The 22,214-nt window shown below is 55.8% G+C and overlaps 1 protein-coding gene across 6 annotated transcripts in view; it reads right to left on the bottom strand.

Moving 5' to 3' along the window:
- Nucleotides 1–3,069: 3,069 nt before the first annotated feature.
- The window catches only part of CAMKK1 (calcium/calmodulin dependent protein kinase kinase 1), a 33,557-nt gene continuing 14,412 nt past the window's right edge, over nucleotides 3,070–22,214 (bottom strand). For 2 of the 6 annotated variants that reach the window (XM_060133694.1, XM_060133691.1), the window contains exons 5-16: nucleotides 21,956–22,007; nucleotides 21,570–21,703; nucleotides 21,089–21,125; nucleotides 20,214–20,235; nucleotides 18,874–18,962; nucleotides 15,462–15,661; nucleotides 13,563–13,616; nucleotides 12,857–12,930; nucleotides 10,835–10,922; nucleotides 10,487–10,615; nucleotides 8,324–8,427; nucleotides 3,070–3,694 (exon numbers count right to left, since the gene is read on the bottom strand). In XM_060133694.1, coding sequence (XP_059989677.1) covers nucleotides 3,610–3,694; nucleotides 8,324–8,427; nucleotides 10,487–10,615; nucleotides 10,835–10,922; nucleotides 12,857–12,930; nucleotides 13,563–13,616; nucleotides 15,462–15,661; nucleotides 18,874–18,962; nucleotides 20,214–20,235; nucleotides 21,089–21,125; nucleotides 21,570–21,703; nucleotides 21,956–22,007 — 1,068 coding nt within the window. In that variant the 3' untranslated portion in view covers nucleotides 3,070–3,609. Of the gene's footprint in view, nucleotides 3,695–4,238; nucleotides 6,192–7,561; nucleotides 7,772–8,323; nucleotides 8,428–10,486; nucleotides 10,616–10,834; nucleotides 10,923–12,856; nucleotides 12,931–13,562; nucleotides 13,617–15,461; nucleotides 15,662–18,873; nucleotides 18,963–20,213; nucleotides 20,236–21,088; nucleotides 21,126–21,569; nucleotides 21,704–21,955; nucleotides 22,008–22,214 lie in introns of those variants that run through there. The other 4 variants (XR_009537492.1, XR_009537491.1, XM_060133692.1 and 1 more) reach the window with 4 other exon arrangements.

Genomic DNA, 22,214 nt, shown 5'->3' with positions numbered 1-22,214 from the left:
CATGTTAGAGAGCAGCCGGCACTATACTGAAACAACATCAGTGTGGCTATTTTTCCTATTCCTTTTTCTTATTTCCAATGTCTGGATAATTTTCCATTCATAGAAGAAACCAGGAGAGTGGGATACTGAGACAGACTGGAGAGTTTCATAAAAGAAGTGATCAAGTGTCACAGACAGGACTTCCCTGGTGGTGCAGTGGTTAAGAATCTGCCTGCCAATGCAGGGGACACGGGTTCGAGCCCTGGTCCGGGAAGGTCCCACATGCCGCGGAGCAACTAATCCCATGCACCACAACTACTGAGCCTGCACTCTGGAGCCCGCGTGCCACAACTACCGAAGCCCGCACGCCTAGAGCCCATGCTCCGCAACAAGAGAAGCCCCCACTTACCGCAACTAGAGAAAGCCCACGCACAGCAACAAAGACCCAATGCAGCCCAAAATAAAAAAATAAATAACATTTTTTAAAAATACATTATGTCATATATCCACCTTTAAAAAAAAAAAAGTACCACACTAAGGCAAATGTTACTAACAGGGGAAACTGGGGGGCGGGAGAGGCAGGTGAGAGGGAGTATGGGACTCTACATTCTACTCATTTTTTCTGTCAACCTAAAACTGTTCCAAAAAATAAAGTCTGTTTGTTAAAACAACAACAACAACAAAACCTTGACACCCAGACTACATTCCAGACCAAAATAAATCAGAATCTCTAAGGGTGGATGATTTTTTAAAAGCTCCCTGGGAGATTTTAGCATGTAGCCAGGTCGATAACTGATGTTTACACTGAACTGGGAATGGGAGAGGGCAGACTACAGCTGGGAGCTCTCTCAGCTTTGGGGTGTATTTCCCAGGGAGGTGGGTGGATGTTGGCAAGATTACCTGAAAGAAGATGAGAGCACCTGAGAGCATGTGGATCCTCTCCTGTGAAAGCTCTGTGCCTCAAGGCTGATCCCCTGCGCTTGGGGGAGACCGAGGGCGAAGAAGTTTAACTAGCCCCTTCCCATGTTGCGGTTCCCCATTGTTGTGGTTCCATTCCTTCAGTGTGGACCTGTGCCTAGGCCATGGGGAAGGGAAGGTCTTGGGGAGACCAAAGGACTGGGGGGAGGGGTTGTCAAAGGGCTCTCAGTGCAGAGAGCATCAGCCACTGTCACCAGAGCAAGCAGGGACCAGCGCTGCTGGGGACGGGACACACTGAGCCAGGAAGTAACAGGGAAGAAGGAGTCTGCGCAGATGGCATCTGAGAGAGAAGCCAGGAGGGGCTCTTCCTGTATGCCTGGGAGTGTGGGACAGCAGCCTTCAGAAAGCCAAGGCGGTGGAAATTGGGAAATAGTTAAGGGAAGACCTGAGCTAGTTTGCAGGCTGAGGAGCAGGGAGGGAAGAACAGAGAAGGCCAGAGATATACAGGCTAGCGAAGAGGCTTACTAGGGATCAGGTGGAGAGAATGGGGTTCCCAGAGGGAAAGTCCCACGCTTGCGATTCAGTTGAGAGATGCTTTTCCAATGGTCTTCATCATGGCGGATCAGTGAGTAGACAGATAACAAGTTGTGAAAGTGACTCAGCCGGTAGGTAAGGCTGCAATCCCTGGGCCTTGTTTCCAGTCTTATAGGAGATGAACCAGACACCAGACCACGTGCCAAGGGTGCCTCTGGGGCTGTGGACCAGGGAAGGCTTCCTGGAGGAGGTGACCTGGAGATGGTGGGGCCTAGGCAGTGGGGAGAGCATGGAAGTTGACCACAGAGCTGGCATGGGCTAATGATAAACTGTCAGCCCAACCTGGGTGAGAACTGGCAGCTGCCCTGGAGAGTGAGAGGTCCCAGACTTTGTTCCCTGGGTCATGCTAGCTGGAGAAGTGGATGTATCTGAGACCTCAGAGGGCAGATCCAGGTCAGTCTGTGTGTGTGTGTGTGTGTGTGTGTGTGTGTGTGTGTGCGCGCGCGCGCGCGCAGGAAGGGACCAGGGACAGGAGGTGGTCATTTAAGCCATGGACACCCAGTCCGTCAGGGGGCTGAAGCAGGGCAGGGAGCGGCCAGGGCTTTATTCTGCAGGTGAGACAGAGGATAGTCTCCTCCCAGCCCCTCCTGGTCTCCTTCTGGGGCTCAGTTGACCCCCAGGACCCAGTACCATCCACCGCATGGCTCCCCAGCCTCCCTCAGTGGATCCCCAGGGGCCCAGGAGGCAGCCCCATAGATAGGCCTGCTTGTTTGCCCAAGGGGAGGTTGCGTAGCTGTGCCAGCCTGTGGGCAGGGGAGGGAATCTATAACCTGTGACGTGTATATATGAGTCCCAGTGCATCTGGGTGTTCCCCTGGGAAAACTGGAACCCTCAGTGGCCCTGACCACCCATCCCTCCTCTCCTTCAGGCTGAGACCATATAGGATGATAGAGGTTGGGGGGAGCAGAGACCGGGCAAAGTTCCTGTGGGATCTGGAGCCCAGAGACATTCTCCGCGAGGAACCAGAACCTCCCAGGGCAAACCTCAGACTGCCCCGAGCCTTCAGCTGGACACCCTGGCCTGGGCTCAGCTCCCCCGTGGTTAGGCCTGGGAGCGCAACCTTCATCTCCCATCTTCCCAGGTGTCCTTCCCCGTACACTGGGCTCTCGGGCTTTCCCAGCCGCTGACGTGGGAACCCGGGTGGGGGTGTGGGCAGGAGGCCTGGGCTCTGGCCTGGCTCTTCCCTAACTCGCTGTGTGACTCCGAGCCTCAGTTTCCCTACCTTAGCGTGCCACGTAGAGTGGCTGTCCTCGTGGCAAAATGACATCGTGGTCCTATTCGAAGCTCCTGTGCGTGACAATCTGTACTGTCAAACCCAGGCACGAGGTTTGGTGACCAACACCTGGGATGAACCAACCTGAGGATCTTTCCCGACTGCAGAATAGGCCTTGGAGGGTGGGGCCGACACTGATGAACGGAGGCAGGGGTGGGGGATAGCCGTGTCTGGGAGGAGTGGGTGAGTGAGTCTGAAGAGCCGTGGGGAGCAAGAAGTGGCTGGAGGGAAGGTGGGCGGGGCATGGGTCAGGAGAGCGTCCGGGGAGGCCCGGGAGGCTAATGGCAATGGCCTCAAACCCCAGGCTGAGCACTGAGAGGGGTGGGCGTGGTCCGGTGGGTGCCCAAAGACCACTCTGGCAGCTTGTAAGAGGATGGACTGGAGCACTGAGGACCAAGCCAGAGACCAGTAAGGAAGCGAGAGGTGGTGGGTCCAAAATTGAGGGACAGCGAGGGTCGGGAGGGAGTGGCGTTTGGGGAACTTCTGCCTGGCGGCCAGGACCCCCTCCCACAGAGGGCTTGGTGTAGCCCTCATGGGACCTTTGCAGGACGACCAGGAAACAGGCAGCAGCAGCTTTGGTCTCCATTTCTCAGATAGAAAAACTGATCACCATGATGGGCAGCCTCTGGCTTGATCTCCTTCCGGCTGGTCTCCAGTAGCACCTGGTGAGGAGCTCTGCAGATGAGCAAATGCCAGTCACGCAGGACGTGTTGCGCTTCGGGTCTCTAAGGCTGGCTTCAGGCAGCCCCAGAGGCAGAAAGGTCTTTGGGTTGCTTTTTAAGGGTCTCACTTGCTGAGTACTTACTATGTACCAAGCACTATGTCAGATGCTTGGCACAAATGCCTCATTTCACCTCACAAGAGCCCCACGAGGAGGTGCCGATATTGTCTGCATCGTACCAACAAGGAAGCTGAGACTCCTCTGATGACCTGCAAAGGGCACACAGCTATTACATGGCAAAGCTGGGATTCAAGATGTAGGCTATCTGACTTCAAAGATGACTTTTCTCATCACGGCCATGGAGAAGCCTCCTACGAGCAGGGAGCTGCCGGGTCCAAACAGTTAGTACCAGTGCCCAAGGCTAAGGGGGCACTGGGAGGACACTGGCCTGTACCACAGGGACTCCTGTGAGCCTTCACTTGGGACTTCTGCCCCATGAGGAGTAGCAGTGGCTCCCAAGGACCAGACCCTGGCCTCCCTGGGCCCCTGCAAAACAGGCAGGATGCCCTGACGGGCCACGCACTGGCTCCCAAACACCCTGTTCTTCCCAAGGAGGGGCCACAAGACCTACCCAGGAGACTGAGCCACATCCTGGACTGTAGCCCCTCCCCCTCCAAATCAACCCTCCCTCCCTCCCTCTCCCACCCCCAGAGCTCCTCCACTATTGCCCTACTCAGACCCCTGCAGAAAAGTTAGCAAAGCCACACCCAGATGCAGAAAAGGTACATATACCAAGCTTTGGGGGGGTTGTTTTGTTTTAACTCAGGAAAGGGCTTTTATTATTTTTAACTCACTTCCTAGGAAGTTAATTTTTAAAACACTCTTATGGAGTCTGTCCATCCCTTGTGCTACATTCAGAAACAATGATGCCAGTCCAAACCCTCAGTGAAGGGGTGAGCGTGGGCAATGAAGCCGGGCCCACCTTGGAGCTCTGCGAGGGGGGAGCGTGTCCCTGAAACCCCTACCCTCCAAGGCCCCAGCACAGAGATGCTCAGGGAAAACCTGCTGATCCGTGAATGGCCTCCCATGAACTCTATAAAAAGTGTTCTTAAGAACAGTACCGAATTATTGTTTAAGCCCTGGGTTATAATGCCTTAGTGCAGAGGAGCAGGGAGAAATGTGGACCCGGTGACAACTGGCCGCGTTCTGCTCAGAGCCTTAAATAAACATAGACACTATATTACAGATGCACGTGCTGGTGCAAGACATGCTGTGTGCAGCAGATGGGCACGCACGGGCGTGCGTGCATGGAGAGGCGATGTATACCCACAGGCACAGACACACGCGGGATGCAGCCTTCCTCCAGCCCCACCTCCTTCCCTTCCGAACAGAGTTCTCCTGCAACAGGAGCCCCGTGAGGGTGACTGAAATCCCTTGTCTGGCCCATGTCTTCAGGGCAGGTATGTGAGTCCTGCTTCATTTTCCTTTGGGGGTCAGTCTCTTCAGCATTTGGTCAGTCCAGGCCAAGCCAGCAAGCCAGGCACTGATCCCAGAGAGAAGGCAGCTCCAGCTCTGAGCAGGTGGGATGACAACTGTTCTGGGGTGAGCCAGCGACAGAAGGCCCACCTCTCCGTGGCCACCTGCCAGCGCGCACACCCCACCAGGGTTCCAGCTCTAGCGAGGCCTCCAACCTGGGCACTTGGTCCTTCATCATTGGAACGCGAGGGCAGCTTCCAGGACCAGATGGGGAGGCCGGTGCTGGATCGCAGCCTGGATTTCAGTTACTCCAGCATCTGCAAGGTCACAGCCCTGTGAGTCCAGGGCCCTCGGTCCATGTCAGCCCTGGTATCTCTGGCAGCCAGGGCTCTGGGGAGCCACGGGGGGAGGGAGGGAGGCGGGCAGGGAAGGCTGGTGTTCCTGGTTCGGGCCTCTGCTCCAAGCCTCACTCAGCCCATCCTCCAGAGTGTGAAACACAATCCGGGAAGGCCAGTCCAATCCACTTGGCTGCCAAGTGATGGTGGGTACGCTGGGAACCACCCAAAGCTGGAGGAGAGCTCGATACGTGTTCCCAGGCAGAGCTTTGCACCTACCTCCCCCATCAAGTTACCAAAAAAAAGATAATGAAAGAGGAACCTGGATTCTCCAGTACTGGCCCCCGCCCCCGTGAGGCCCAGGAACACCCACCAAGGGCTCAGAGCCTCCACGTCAGTGTTCTCAGTAGACAAGAGCTCTGGCAGCGCCCCCCTGAGGAGGGCAGGGTACACCCCTCCTCGTGCAGGTGGCGGCTGAGCCACGCCCACCCGGCCTCTGCGGTGGTAGCAAACTAGGCTTCCACCTGTCATCTTGGTTTCCTGCCTCCTGCCCCTGGGCCTTGCCAACCAGCTGGTGAGGTTTCTAAGGCACCATGGGCACCCAGCTTCCCCAAAGAATGGGTCCCGCCAGGGAGAGCCAGGAGGGAACAGAAGGCTTTGTGGGAGCCCTACCCCCCCCAAACCCCAGGTGACACACATTCCGATCCTGTCCCTGGACACGCACTTGTGGAGGTCATGCAGCACGACAGGGGAGGAGGGCCGGGAGAGGGGCCACAGTCCCCAGCCCCCTGCCCGCAGGGGCGGCTGTTGGCATGAGGGCAGTGGGCCTTTGGAGGCGCAGGATGAGCGTGCTGCCGGGCGGCCCTGGGCGCATGCAGGGGCTCAGGACGCAGCCTCATCTTCTTGGACGCCGGGGAGCTCCGGGCTTTTGCCTCCTTCACCACACCCATCCTTCCTGTTCAGGGGACACCAGAGGCAGAGGGACCTCAGGGGTCAGAACATCGCATGCACGAGGACACTCACACACACTCACAGGCATTTATATCCACACCTCTCAAATCCCCCCTCACCTCCTTTCTAAGCTCATCTCAGTCTCACTCTCCTGCATTGTGGTCCCTTGCTGGTTTCCTCACCCCAGTCTCAGCCCACAACCCTCCGTGGCTCCCTACTGCCTGGAGACCAAGTCTAGATTTCCCAGCCAGGCTTCCGGAGCCTCTCCAGATCTGACCTTCCTGAGCTGACTTCCCTGCACCCTCAAGGACCAGCCGGGTCACAGGCCTTCTAGGTTGGCCTAGATCAGCCCCCATGGTCCTGGGTTGAAGGGCTTTGGTTTTGCATTTTCTTTTCTTTGTTCACAGGACAGATTCTACCTATCGGTCTCAGGATTCTGTCACATATTCAGTAGATTCCCGTATCTGCTTTTTTCCCCTAAGACCTTTTTTTTTAAAACATGATCAATGAGTGGATTTTGATACCTTTAAAAAGGATCAATCTCATTTAAATCTACTGTAGAGTTTCAACAATTATCCCGAAGCATAAAAAACAGAGACAATCAAGGACAAATGTTGGGACTCTGACGAGGTAAAACCTGCTTTTCAAAATTAAACTTGAGTCACAGAACTATAGAATGTTATAGCTGGGAAGTGTTAAGCCCAATCCCTTCACAGTCCAGATGAAGGAACTGACCTGTCTCCCCATTAACATGTCCACGAAAGGACAACGATTGCCTTGTTCAGGTGTACTCTTCATGCCCAGCCCTGTGCCCTGCGTGGATGCGTCCCTGGCCTGTGACTGGCCCGAACCACCACTAGGGGGCGCCTAGTCACAGACACTGAGCTGGAGACCAGACGTCCAGGTTTGCGCCTCATGGTCCTAGTTCTGCCTGCTGTCCCCGGCATAGTTAGTAATAGCTTCCTCTTTCGCTTTCAAGAGTGGCTCCGTTTGGACGCAGAATATGTGGTCCCCTACACTATGCCCAATTCCAGCATCGCAGCCTGCAGATCTGAAAGAGCCCAGGGAACCCCTTCCCTAGGACTGGCCACCTCACAGAAGAGACAGGGAACAGGAAGTAAGCTTTGGACAGTCGAGGCCTCTCCCAGGCCCCAGAGCTCACCCCACTTAGGCCAGGGAGTCTGTCAAGAGGAGGGCAAGAGGTTGGTACGTGGACCTCCCTGGGTGCAAGCAACCTCTGGCAGGGAGCAGACAGCTTGTCCACTATGATGGGACCCCGTACGTCTGAAGAGGGTGGTCTCACACAGACGAAACCCACATCTGGGCCCCCGGACTGCACAAGTGAAACTGCTCCTTCCCCAGAGGCCGACGTACCTGGACGGCAGCCGCCGCTCACCTCCCAGGGGAGCACATCTCCTCCGCAGAGCGGGCTGGCTGGCACAGCCCCTCTGTCCCGCAGCTCCCTTCGCAGGCTAGAGGAAGGCGACCCAAGTCCCAGGACCACATTCTGGTCCAGGACCCCCTTACTGTTTTCTCTCTGCAGGTCTGTGCGCAAACTCCAGCAGGCCTTGTCAGCATCCCAGACTTTTATTTCAGTGGAAGGAGGTGGAAACGCTGAGGGCAAGGCTCACGGAGGTCTGGGGAACTGCTTTTCTGCCCTCCCCCAGGAGGTGGCGAATGTACCTGCCGGGCTCTGAGGCGGCAGCTGGCAGCACTGGGGGTTCCTCTTCCCTGGCCCAGCATCGTCGTCACCAGTCTGCCTGTCCTTACTCGCTGAACAAGCATTTACGAAGTGCTGACTGGGTGCACGGCCTCGGCAATGGCCGGATGTATAGCACAGGCCACTCAGGAAGGCAGCTGACCCACCCCACTCCCGGACCAGGAAGAGTCAGCAGAAGTGTCCCTCCCTCCACACACAAACCAACCTTCTACAAAGAGGTCTGCCTGCAAACCTCGACTAGGCTGCCGTGGGCTGAGAACAGAGGTGCAGACAGGGCCCTGCTCTGAGGCCTGGCCGAGTCCCCAGGCTCCGGGCTCAGCCTGCACAGCCTGGTGATGCTGAGAGTGAGGGGAGGGGCCCCAGCCCTCACCCCACCGCAGGGAGCACCCTGCAGGCCTCAGCCCACCAGTACTTACGACAATAAGCTTCCCGGGGCAGACATGGATCGCTCTTCCCTCCGCGCCTGGGGCTCAAACGGGTTCCCAAAGGAACGCTTTCTCAGCATGGACTTAACCAGGATCTGGGGAAGACACATCAGCGTGAGGAACACAGGCCCCCGGGTTCCCAGACGCAGTGGCAGCCTCCACCCTGACTCCCGGACGGGGAGGCTGCTGGGTGGGCCCTGCTAAAGCTCCCTTTCCTTGGGCAGAGCAAGGAAGCACATCCCAAGCAGAAGAAATGGCAAGAGCACGGAGGGGAGCTGGTTGAGGGTGAATTCTGGGAACGGCGAGGAGCCCGGTGCATCTGGTGCGTGGCAGGCACAGAGGCCAGGAGCAGACCAGGAAGGGTCTGGAATGCGAGGCTGAGGGCATGGGGAGTGCAATTAGGAAATGCCTTCTGGCTACACAGGAAGGATGGAGTCGAGAAGAGGCTGTCCCAGGGGCCAGAGAGGAGCTGCGCAGTGGCCTGGGGGGATGCCAGGAGGGGACAGGCTGCTGTGCCCTAGCTCTCTGACTGTCCCTCCTCCCGCTACAAGGACAGCTCCATCCTCCTGCCCACACGCACGCAAATTCTCACACACCAGCATAGCATCGGGGCGCCTTTACTTCTTCCCTCCTTCCTTCTTCCTTCCAACAGAAAGTATTTATTGAGCGCCTACATATGCCAGACACTATTCGAGGCACAGGGACCACAACGAGACAAAAATTCTTGCCCTCATAGAGTTTATATTCTAGTTGCAGGGACAGGCAATAAATAAGACAGATCAGTAGAATATATGTTAGTTAGTGGTAAGGGCTCAGGAGGAAAAAATAAAACAAGGAAGGGGGATAAGGTATGACAAAGAGGAGGTTGGAATTTTCAATAAGGGGCTGGGAAGGTTCACTCACTTCTCACTGAGAAGGTGACGGTGGAGTGAAGACCTGGAGGGATGAGGAAGCGGCCCTGTGGACATCTGGGCCAGAGGACCCCAGGCGGAGGGAAGGGATGTTCAAAGGCACTGGGGCGGCAGCTTCCGTGGCATGTGGTCAGAGTGAATGGAGGGAGGAGAGGAGGTGGGCAGGGGAAAGGGGGGCAGGCAGGCCATGCAGGGTCTGCCAGGCAGTCAGGTGCGTGGCTCTTACTCTGAGCAACATGGAGGCCTGAGTGAGCAGGGTCTGAGCTGAGAAGGGACATGACCAGGTCCCTGGACCATCCTGGCTGCTGAGTTGAGTGTTAACTGAGGTGGGGGCAAGGGTGGAGGACGGGCAGGGGGACAACCTGGGAGGCGAGTCCAGTGGTTTAGAAAAGAGAGTATGGTGGTTAAGACCAGGGAAGTGGCAGTAGGGACCCTATGGGAGCTGACAATTCCAGGGACCCCATACAGCCCTGGAGCTCTGTAGAGCACAGGATTTTAGCCCGCTGGCCCTACTGGACCCAGTAGGGAGGCATGAAGTGCATAGGCCAGACCCCATGCCAGGCACGGGCCCCAGCTCGCTCTCCCGGCCTTGTGCTCACCCCGACTCACTGTGAAACCTCAGCGCAGGGCAAGCCATGGCTCTCAGTGTCCGCCCACAAAAAAAACCAGATGGCCATGAGGGGCTACGTTAATAACTCCCAACTGTTAACGTGGGAGCTGTCCAGAGGAGGATGCGAAAAGCTGAAACATGAGAAGAAAGCGGAGGGAGCACACGGGTGGTGTCTGCCTGACACGCAGGGGCCCCGGGACCACGTCTTCAAATCAAAGGCATGCTAGGCCTTTTCCCTCTCACGTCCTTGGCACCTAGGCCAGTGCCTGGAAGATAGCAGAAGCTCAATAAACGTTAGGAAGGAAGAAAGGGAGGGAGGGAAGGAGGGAGGAAGGAAGGAAGGAAATGCTTCTCCGGTCGTGGTGAATGTGGACACTCAGTGAGGGCAGTATATTTAAACCATGCGCTCTCCTCACCACACCTCCTGGTCTCCCCACCACGAGGCTGAATAATGTGACCTTGTTCCTGTGGGCCTCTAGCGGAACAGTGGCCTCAAGGGCCCAGCATCAGGGCTGGTCAACCAGGAAGCCCTCTGCCCCCCACAGGGCCCAGCACAGAGCTAGTCTCAGGCGGCAGCCACGCCCACCCCCCAGGCCCTCCCAGGAGTCGGTGCCTCCCCCCCCATCCTCTTACCACTGTGGTCCAGCTGGGGATGAGCCTGACTGAGTTCTTCACCTCCTCCTCCGTCACCTCTACCACGGTGCAATGCTCCTCCTCCGAGGGAAGGGGCTCCTCCCCATTCTTGGTCACCCAGGGATGCGACTGCAGAGCAGAGGGCAGGGAGGGTCAGGGCCACAGGCGACAGACATCGGCAAGCGAGGGACCCAGGCATCCCACCAGCAGTCGCCTTGAGGGTCCAAAGCCCAAAACCCCAAACCCCAACCCAATACACAGATGTCCCCAGTGTAAGGCTCCCCAGAAGGGGAAACTGAGGCCTGTTTTCTGTGGCCCAGCCCAGCCCAGCACCTCTGGTTCCCCAACCTTGATGTCTGGCACCCCAATTCTTGTTTCAGGGTTCTTGTCTAGCATCTTCAGGATTAAGTCCTTGAGCTCTTCGCTGACCTTTGGCCTAAAGAAGGGGAAGGAAGGAGACGAGGGAGAGACAGCTGATGGTCCTTTGCTTCCCACCTCTGCATTCCACCCTGCTCCAGGCTTCCCTGATCAGTGCACGCCAGGGCAGAGACACCGCCGACCCCCCTTCTCAGAGAGCAGGAGGGACACCCCCAAAGGCACCAGGGTGAAAGGAGAGATCTCCAGAATAAGCGTATGGATATCCTTCTCCCCTGAGTACGAAGTAAAGCATTCTCCCTCAGGGGGCAGAGGTCACAGACATAAACGGGGTCCCATGGGTGCTGGACACCCCCTGGGAGGCAGAGGTGGCAAGGATAATGCGAGAAGAGTCATTTTATGGGACCTCCAAGAGGCCTTCGCCCCCACTCACCATCTTATCTTCTCCTCCGCCTGGGAGGCGGCCAGGGAAGATACCCATTTGACAGAGGAGGAAACCGAGGCTCACCGCCACCCAGAAGAGGGAGGGCAGGGGTGAGACTCAGGGGGAGGAGAGCAGGACTCAGCCCTGCATCAGCTTCGACTGTCTCTGCTTAAACTTCAGGCTTCGTTGCTACTTAAATTCTTGGGAGAAGGAACCTACTCTCAGGGCTATGACCTTGGCTCCCTCTGCTGTCCTAGATACTTAATCCCTTTTCAAATTCCTGGGCTGGGGAGAAGGATATACCGCGGGGGTCGGAGGTGGGGGGGGGTGGGAAGGCTGGGAGACAAGCAGTCACGGGAAAGGGGAGGAAGCCACTGCCGTAGGGATGGCGGCAGGGAGCGGGGAGCTGGCGGCAGGTGAACAGGTGGGGGGACCCAGGGGTCCTTGAATGCCCGGGCCAGGGCGTGCCTCTTCCTGTGGGCTTTGGGAAGCCTTGGAAAAACTTTCAGCAGGCGGCGTGGTGAGATCTGTCGCGCTTCATCAGGGTCACTCTGGCCTGACTGCAGTAGCTGGACAAGGCAGAGGCCTGAACTAGGCAGGGGGTGCCGTTGGCAACGGAACCGAGAGAAATGTAAGAGGTGGACTGAGGGCTTCCCTGGTGGTGCAGTGGTTGAGAGTCCGCCTGCCGATGCAGGGGACGCGGGTTCGTGCCCCGGTCCGGGAAGATCCCACATGCCGCGGAGCGGCTGGGCCCGTGAGCCGTGGCCGCTGAGCCTGCGCATCCGGAGCCTGTGCTCCGCAACGGGAGAGGCCACAACAGTGAGAGGCCACAACAGTGAGAGGCCCGCGTACCACAAAAAAAAAAAAAAAAAAAAAAAAAAAAAGAGGTGGACTGAGCACGGCTTGGGGCCAAACAGGAAGTGGGTGCGAGGGGCAGGGACCCCGAGGACAACTCCCAGGGTGGTTTCTGACCTGGGCACTCTGTGCAGATGGTAAAAGGGCCCTGAAAAGTGAGGCGCTAGGGGACTCAGGCTGGCTGCCATGGTAGCTGGCATCATAATTGGGAGAACCGTGGATGGGTGGGGAGGCCTCTCCAAACAGTCCTTCTGGGCTCAGAGACCTCAGTCACAAAGGAAGGGGCAAGGGGGAGGGAGTGACTTCAAATCCCAGACCCACTGAGCCTCCACTTTTCCATCTGTGAAACGGGGTAGTGCACTGGCATCGTGAAGCCCCCCCACCCCGTGTGGAGAAGGTGGAGGTTCCCCGCGGGTGCAGGGTCTGCATGGGGTTGATGTCACTGACCTCCTGGAGGCCTTCAGTGAAGAAGCAGGATGAATGTGTGACCTGGGGTCATCCCTGCCCCACTCCCAGCCTCAGAGTTCCCATCTGTTCAATGAGATCCAACCCAGATGTCTGAGACCCCGCTCATATGTCCCTCCATTTGCTCCCAGGGAGCAGCACCCCAACCTCCAGATCTGCAGGCTGGGGTGGGGCCTGGAAAGGACAAAAGCTCTGCTAAAACCCAGACACGCCTCCCTGGGGGTGGGCGGGGCCCGTGGTGGACAACTCACTCCTCCGGGAACACGATGGCCTCATTCTTGATCTTGCGGTGCAGGGCCAGGATGAAATCATCGATGAATGGGCACTGCGGTGGGGAGAGACAAAGGATGCGGTGCCCAGCACCTCAGCTCGCTGGGGGCAGCTCCGGGCTCCTCGTGAGCTGGGGGGGACCTCGTCTAACTTGTGCAGGTCCTAGCCCACAGGAGATGCTCAACAAATGTGGACTGAACGAATGAGTGCATGACAACCACTCGCAGCAAGGCCTGCACTGCCAGGGCCTGAAGTTTGGGAACATGTTCCCTGAGATTCCCCCCTGTGCCTCAGCACGGTCCCTGGAGTGGGAGCGCCTGCGGATGGGGATCTCGGCACGTCAAGGTTGGGTGTCCGGCCTGACCCAGAGCAGAGGTCAAGGACAATTTGTTGAATGAATGAATGAGTGAGTGAATATGTGAATGAATGAATGGCACCATCTACACCTCCCTTGGGATGTCTGCTGTCCCAGGACTCCTGCACATGAATCCATCCCCCCAAGGGGACAAGAGGAGAACAGAAAAGTCCCTTTTCCTTCCGTCTTCTCTGAGCTGGGTGGGCTCTTTCAAAAGTCACTTTACTTAAGGACACAAAGGCAGGGCCTGCATCTGTCATGCATCCTGACCCATGGTGCCCAGCCCATGGTGCCAGGGCTGCCCCACCTCTGCCAGCCCACCCAGCACTCACCTTCCCGTAGACAAAGCAGTACAGCGTGATCCCTGTGGCCCACACGTCCAAGGCCTAGAAAGAAACAGCTCATATCAGTCCCCCAAAAGGAATTGACACCCCTTGGTCACCCAGCTTCAGTGGGCCACGGGAGAGGGCAAGTGGGGAACCTCCTTCCTCAGTCATGTATTCACTCAACAAACACTCCCAGGCCCCTGTTCCATGCCGGACCCTGTGCTGAGCACTGCGGACACAGGGACAGCCAGACCAGGGCCCTTGCTGTCAAGGGTTTCCAAGTCTCCTTGGAATGGGCCCAAACAAGACATGTTTCCAACTCAACAGGTACAAAACCCCCTTCATCTACAGGGTCGCATTTGCTGTACGCACGACACAGACGCACCCCAGAAACGACAGTATATGTTGAACTTGTACTCGCTAAACCAGCTCTGGCTTCGAGAAGTCATCCCTCTTCCTGATGATCCACTGGAAAAGCCACCATCCACCTTCTTTCTGACACCAAAACAGCCCCTGGCCCTCAGCTACCTCCACAGCCCCTTGGGGCTTCCCTGCACCCTTGAATGTGCCCTCTCTCTACAAGGTCCTCCTCTGGAACCCCACCTCCTCTCCTGGTATCCACTTTCTCTCTTATGTGAATGATTCTCAAATCTCTGCCTACGTATTCCTGCCACAGATGCCTCATCTGAATCCGATCAGGGAACACCAGACAAATGCAAACTGACATCATTCTACAAAATAACAGGCCTGTTCTCTTCAAAAATGTCAAGGTCAAGCCACTTTTCCAGATTAAAGGACCCCAAAGAGATGTGACAAGTGAATGCAGTGACTGACCCTGAATCAGATCCCAGACCAGAAAAAGAAAAGGCATTAAAGGACAGTATGGGGACAACCGATGAAATCTGAACAAGGTCGATTAGATAACAGTCTTTTATCGATGATAAATGTCCTAACTTTGATAACTGTACTGAGGTTATGTAAGAGAATGTCCTTGTTCTCAGAAAACACCTCCAGAAGTATTTAGTGATAAAGGGGCATAATGTCTCCAACTTCTATAAATATACGGAGAGACAGTGAAAAGGTAAATGGGACAAAATGTCAATAATTGGTGAATCTGAATAAAAGATATAGGGGAGTTTTTTGTATTATTCTTGCAATTTTTCTGTAAATTTGGAATTATATCAAAATTAAAAGGTAAAAAAAAAAAATCTCTGTTTACAGCTGTCTCCCGAGCTCCACACTCACACACGTGTCCAAGTGCCTCTCGACCATTTCCTCCATGGCAGAACCACAGTGGGGCAGCCAGTACTTCACAGGGTAGAGCAGGATGCGCCGGGGGACACACAGAACCACAGTCCCTGCTCAGAAACCTTTGCCACTGCCTCTGTCACTTAGGACAAAGCCCAGACCCTTAGGACTTCCAGACCCTTTAAACTCTGTCCAAGCCCCGCTGTGCCCCTCAGTTCCCTTGTATGTTCTCTGGGCTCAAATTCTCCCCATTCTTCAAGGCCTAGTTCAAAGGCTGGCATATCCAACAAGTCAGGGGAAGCTCTGATGTCCCCCCAGACACGAGCTCTCCTGCCCTTGCACCATGACCAGAAGGGCAGGGAGCTGGCCCATCCAGGCTCCGTGTGTTCCACAGCCCAGCCCAGAACTCAGCACAGAGCAGCTGGCGGGAAGTATCTGCGGGGAAGACTTGGGGCCGTTTTGCTGGAGGACGAGAGGAGGCCCAAGTTCGGTGAGTTTGTCGGACTCCAGAAGGAGGCAAACATGACGGAGGGGACCACGTTCGGTCCCTCCTGAGACATGAGGACCCTGGCACCCTCAGGTTGGAAATGGGACCCCGTGGCACGTACCCCCACCCCTCCACCTGAACCCCAACCCAGCCCGGGTCCTGAGAGCCACCTTCCCACTGAAGCTCTGGCCGGACTCAGAAATGGCCTCGGGGGCCATGAACGCTGGGGTCCCGGCCGTGCTGGACAGCCGAGCGTCGTTCCCCTCAAACTGGTTGCTGACGCCGAAGTCGGCGATCTTCACGTGCCCGTCGTCCCCCAGGAGCAGGTTGGATGGCTTGATGTCCCTGTGGATGATCTTCTGGTAGTGCACTGCAGAGAGAGGCAGCTCGAGCGCTGGCCTGGGGCCCTGCCGCCCAGACCCCCCACCTGCTCTTGCCTGGCCGTGGAGGCTGCCTCAAACTCCAGGAGAGAAGGAGCGGGGACTTCCTGTCCCCTGCACACATTCATCTCTTGAGGATCTAGGGCCCCCTGCTCAGCTATGCAGTGAAGACACTAACCTAGGCTGTTAGTAACCGAGCCGGGACTGGACTCTTAGGAATCTTTGGACCCCAAGACCAGTGCTCTCTCCATGGCAATCAAGGCATCTGCCACTGAGGGTGGACGTCAGAGGAAATTGGGGGAAGGGGTCCTCCGTAGGCCATCCCTGGCCCTCCCATGTGAGTGTTGTCTACAGGCTTGAAGCCCATCAAAATCTTTCCCCAGTTCCATCCCCCGCACCCAGCCTGTCACAGCTGTCCCTGTTCCTCGGACTGAGGGTGGGATTGTGGGGTATCCTGCAGAGGTATCACCTCAGCCCTAGGGACTCTGGGCTGATGAGGTTTTGGAGAGGGAGGGCACCCCAGGCCTTGGGACTGCCGGGATGAACGTGGCCGGGGTAAGGGTCGGCCCTCTCTAGTAGGCTGAGCGCCCACCCTGCTTCCTGGGTCCAGCACTGCCGGGAAGAGACGGGCAGCTCAGGCTGAGATGACCAGCAACGTCCCAGCAGAGAAAAGGCACTGACCTCATCCCACAGCCATCCACTTATGGGCTCCCTGCTCAACAAATATGTTCCCCTGGACCAACAGACCCCAGGGTGTTGGAGAGGAGGGAATGGAATGGGAAGGAGGGAAGGGGAGGGGGAAGGAGAAGGAGAGGAAGGCTGGGGGCAGGGGGAGTGAACATCATATATTGATAAGAATAACAACAGGACCCATGGCCCTATAGCGACTGCCTCCTATGTGCCAGGTACACACAAAGCATTTGACACACACCCATCAGAACACAGACGCTCAGGAGGCTGTGTATTGGACCATGGAAAGTGGGCTCAGATTCTTATCACAAACCCTGGCATCGCCCTTGAACTCCCAGCTCTTTATCCACATGGATATCCCACAGACATCTCAACATACACCTCAGTATTTGTCAATCACATATTTAATTGAGAACTTGACTTCTCTTGTCTGCAACCCCCGCCCCACCTAAACACACACACACACAGCACCACCAAACAAACAGAACAGAAAAGCTCTGCTCCTCTTCTAGTCTTTCCCATTTAGTTAATGGCCATATTATCAGCTGCTCAGGCCAGAAGCCACAACTCCTCTCTCCTTCAGACCCCACATCCAATGCATCTGCAAGTTCTATGGACTGGACCTCTGAGATGTATTCCAGATGCGACTGCTTCTCCCACCTGCATGGCTGCACTTGCCCCGTCTGTAAGAATCAGGCCTGAGCCTCCCCGACCACAGGGCCTTCCCTGGGCAGCCTCAGCTCTCCCTTCTGGGGGCCAGAGTCAGAAGGCGGGTCTTCAGCACCGGGTGCCACCATTTGTCTGCCTGTCCAGTCCCTGGTGCTGACCAGTTCACTCCAGAAAGCCCTTCATCATGGTTAGCTGGGTCCTGATGAGGCTTTACCCAAGAGCCAGATGGGATTAGCTTGTTTTTTCTGTTTTTTTTTTTTTTTTTCAAGGAGAGAGGATGGGAGACAACAGGCCCGGGACAAGAAGTGGGTGGAAGCCAAGCTGGTACGGGGTTGTGTCTGCTGCCGACCACACCAGGGTGAAGTGCCCCCCTTCTCACACCTCTAGGCCCTTGTTAGGGACTTTCTGCAAAGCCCTTCCCTCTCTGTGCCTCAGTTTCCCCATAGGTACAAAGACATCATTAAAATGAAGGCACTGGAGTGCCTCAGATGAGATAAAGACATTCACTGCAGGTCAAACCTCAGCTGGTCCTCACCTGTTCCCCTAGGGAGAGAATATGCTTCTGATAAACCAAACTGAGATTTCAGAGGGATGGCCTGTGCCCCACTCCCCAAACCAGGCCAGAACCCTAGGTGCCTGCGGGCCCTCTTCTCCCCATGACCAGTTAGTCACCCACTGCTGCCCACCTCACCTCGTTCACATTGGCTCCCCGCTGCCGCTGCCCTAATCCAGGCCTCACCATCTGTCAGTTGGGCTGTAGAACCAGCCTCCTCCCTGACCAGCTGGTGGCCTCTTGTCCTCCATCCAGACACCATACGCTGCCAGACAGAGCTTTCCAAGACACAAATCCTGTCACTCCCCTCCCCTGCTCAAAGCCCTCAGGGGCTCACAAGGCTGACAGGATAAAGTCATGAAAGTCCTCTATGGAGGCATTCCCAGCCCTCGCGGTGCAGCCTGGACAGTGTTTACAGCATCATCTTTCCCTATCCCTGGCTCCCAGGTTGGACTTAACCAAATTGAACTTCTCCCCAGTCTCAAATAGTACTCCCCTCCGTGCCGCTGTCATGCAGTTCTCTCCGCCTGGTGTACTCCCTCCCGCCATGCCTCAAACTAGCCAACGAACTCCTACTCATCTTTCAGGACCCTACTCATAAGTGGCCTCCTCCAGGAAGCCACCCCTGGTCCCTTAGTGCTCTGACAGCCCCTGTGCCTCCCCAGCCTTGGCAGGCACTGCTTAGGTTCCCGTCCCTCCCACTAGGCTGCGAGATCCTTGAGATCACTTCTGGGTCTTTGGCATCTACACGCCCCCAGCTGGCACTTAGTAGGTACTCGTAAATGGATAAATGAATGAATAAATGAATTCCACAGATAGAGGCTAAACGAACATTCTCCCTTCTGAGCTCTCATCACCTTAGGGCCCCTCACAGTAAACGGACTCTGCTACCACCCACTGGCCCCATACCAGGACAGACTCCTCCTCGAGCCGCTGGCCATAAATTCCTTCCCACAGCTCTTGAGGCCCAGTGGAGAGGCTAAGCTTGGCTAAGAATTCAGCGGAGGTGAGATACACGCTGAACGTCCGAGGCGCTGGCCGACGCGGTGACGGCCAGGCGCCGAGGACCTGGCGCATGCCCAGTGAAGTCTGCCGCCACCCTACCTGTTCAGGAAGTTTCGGCCCCGCCCACGGGCCATTTCCCCACCCCCAACTAAAGATGATTGGTAGATCAGCACTGACTGACAGGAACTGCTCAGAGTCTGCTCAGCCTGGGCTCCGTCTCCTCTTGTGTCCCCTCCACTCCCCCCGGGTCTCCAGCCTCAGAGGGGCAGGCAGCCCCTTACTCACAGTACTCAAGACCCAGGATGATGTCCCTCAGGTAGAGACGAGCTTGCTCCTCGGGGAAGGGCTTGTCGCAGGGCACTTCCATGACCGGCCTATGGGGAGGGCGGGGAGGAGGGATGTTTCGCCGGAATCAGGATGAGTAAAGGCAGATGTCAGGTGGAGGCGAACAGGGACTGGGCCGTGCAGACCCCTCAGGACCTTTTGGGAGCCCTCTATGCTCGAACGTGTCCCTAAAACCCCAGATAGTAGCTTCTTCTCCCATATAATGAAAATTTGAAAACACGCATAGACGCAAATATCCCTTTCAATCACTACAATTTCAAATTAGCTTTATCTTAATTTCTGATTGGCTTGGTATTCCTTCTTCTAAGTACTTAATTATCTCTAATCAAACAGTTGTGAAGATGCCATTTAGGGCAGTGTTTTCAAACTGTAGGTCCAGGACCAAGAAGGTCATGAAATCCATTTAGTGGATGCCTGCTGCTTTTTTTTTTCTTTTTTTTTTCCTAATGAAGTAGAATATATCAGAGTATATCACATGTAATACACTGTTTTATAAAACTTTGGTTTCAATTACAGATATGGATGGCAATGTAAAACTTGTATTTCTTACTTTGAATGGAGGTCAAAAATGCTGAAAGCCCCTGAGTCTTAAAAGGACATCACTCCCTGCCCCTTCCCCAAATTGGTCTTTAGGTAGCCTCCCAGGCAGAGAGACAAGTCACAGCCTGTATTCAGGCCTTGGCAGTGAGGGCCCCCCAGTCCACCCAGCCCCGTGCCCTTTACTGCATGTCTGCTGTTCTTCACATACCCTGAGAAGGTCAGACAAGGCCAACATGAGTTACAACCCTAGATTTCATCAGTGACTTGCTGTGTGACTTTGGGCAAGCCACTTACCCTCTCTGAACCTCAGCTTCCCTTCTTGTAAATGGGAGTGAATGGCATCCCAGCCACCCAACTCACAAACTTGTAAAACTGAAAGAACTCTTTGTGATTTGAATACAGATGAGAGTTGAGTTCCATCTCTGTACTTTTGCTGGAGAAATATTCCTTTCTTCTCTCACTTCTCCATCAAAATCTTCTTTCCAGTTCTTCAAGTCCTGGCTCAAAACCCACCCCCTCTTCCTGAGGCCTCCCTGACTATTCCAGTCTCACTGACCCCACCGGCCTTCAAAGAATCATCCTCTTGGTCTCTCGTTCTGCCCCCACTCCCCAACCCAGACCACAGCTCCCTAAGGACAGAGGCTGGACCTCTTTTTTTTGCTAGAGTAGCTGACCCCAGGACTAGGGATACAGGGAAGGAAAGGAAGACTTGACCTGCCTGATCGGGATGGGGAACTCACCCCTTTCTCAGGAGGTCAAACACTGAAAGAAAAGAGAAGAAAAGAAGAGTAGGTAAGGTGCAGCCAGGCTGAAAAAAACAGCCGATGCCAAGGTTCCTCCCTGTTCTGGAGGGTGGGAGAGGGGGCAGGCATCCAGGCGTACTTGAGGGAGGGATAGGACAGGGGTCCCAGGGTATCAGAGGAAGTAAATGAGCGTGGGTCGACTACGGACCTGCCTCACTAGATTCCCAGGTGCCGAGTGAGGACCATCCACATGGACCCCTTTTATGGGGGGAAATTGAACCTCAGAGAAGGGGCAGGAATTTTCCTACAGGTCATAGCAGATAGGCAGGTAGGAGAGGGAGTGGAGGCTAAAGACTTGGCCTCTGATTCCTAAGCCAGTGTTCCTTCTGGCCATTCCCTGAGAGCTGCTAAGCCCAGCCCTGAATCGGGCACTTAAGTAATAACAACAGCATACTATTACTGATAATAGCTAATGTGTCTTGTACATAATAACTCATTTTCTTCTCACATCAACACTAGGAGGTAGATACCATTATTATCCCCATTTTACAGGTGAGGAAACTGAGGCACAGAGTTATCAGATAGGGTCTGGGAATCCACATCACATAGCCTACTTCCTGTATCTATCTGATCCACCATCTCTCCGATCAGTGGAGTGGGGGCTTGGGAATAGTTGTTGAATCTAACTGGATATTCTGAGCCTGGCTCAGCAGGGCTGGGCAAGAGAATCTGGGCCTTGAGAACATGTGTTTCCTCCCTGCCCCCAGGAGGTCAGTGCGTTGCACACAGCCCATCTAAACGTCAGGTGTGTCTCCGGGGAGCACTCAGACCCACCGGGGTAAGCTGCTTTGGGGATGAGCTGGGTCACTCACCCAAATAGAGATTGTCCTCAGCTGGGTCATCCAGGACCTGGTGAGAGGGAGCACACATGAGGGTGAGTCTTGGGGAGTTATGGGGCGGGCATCCCAGGCTGTCTCGTCCTCACCAGCCCTAGGGCCCCTAGTGTGCTCCACAGCCACCCTGGACGATGCAGCAGGAACTCTGCAGGCACCAGGCAGATGAGGCCTCAGAAATCGCTGGCCCCGACCTGGGTTCACCACATGGCCCCCAGCCCCTCTTCCCCTCCTGCCATGATGGGGGCTCACTTCTTGCCTCTGGGGCAGCTCGTCCCCCTCCATGAGAACTTGAGAACATCCCAGACCAGCCTGAGCTGACCCCAGAAGCCTCCCGGCGGTCCCCACCGCAATTCTGGCCCTGCCCTTGGCATATTTCCCTCAGCGGGATCGCTGGGTCCGTGCCAAGTGCCCCCTGCACCAGAGGCTACTCCACAGGCCTCACTGGCTCACCACCTACCTCGATCAGCTTGACCACATTCACGTGGTCCAGCTTCTTCAGGATGGCAATCTCCTGGTACACCCGCTCCAGGGGCAGCAGCTGCTTGGCTGGTCCTGCCTGGGCAGCCTGGGACCCTCTAGGGGGAGGGCGACCTGTGACCAGGAAGGGGAGTCCAGCCAGTTGCAGAAGGCTGGGCCTCACCACGGCCCTGCGACCAGCCTCAAGCAAGAATCTTGCAAGACCATGGCCTTGGCCTCAAACCCCCAAGCACAGTCCCACCACCAGGCCTTTGCTCATTTTCTCCCTGTCTACCCCCAGTCCTAACAAAAACTAGCCTCCGAGGTCTCCTCCTCCTCTGCCCCCAGGCCAGGAGCTCCCAAGCCCAGGACCAGACAGATACGTACGTGGAAAGCCATACTGCTTCAGTAACTTCTTCTTGGAAAGAACTTTCATTGCCTGAGGAGGGAGGGGCAGACATGTCACTTGTGTGAAGCCACCAGGGGTTAGAACAGGCTGGTTACATGTGGACTGAGGTCCAGAAAGGCACATGAGCATCTGTCACTGGCACTGAGGATATGGACTGGCTGCAGTTATGCTGGGTTAGGAGGGAGCCATATCTGAACCTAGGCCTCACCCCTATTCCCCCCAACAAGCCTTTCTAGA

The sequence above is a fragment of the Lagenorhynchus albirostris genome, chromosome 20 (genome assembly GCF_949774975.1).
Source record: "Lagenorhynchus albirostris chromosome 20, mLagAlb1.1, whole genome shotgun sequence".
In the NCBI taxonomy this organism is placed as follows: Eukaryota; Metazoa; Chordata; class Mammalia; order Artiodactyla; family Delphinidae; genus Lagenorhynchus; species Lagenorhynchus albirostris.
The sequence above is the reverse complement of the archived record's forward strand: the minus strand, read 5'-3'. Positions and strand labels throughout refer to the sequence as shown.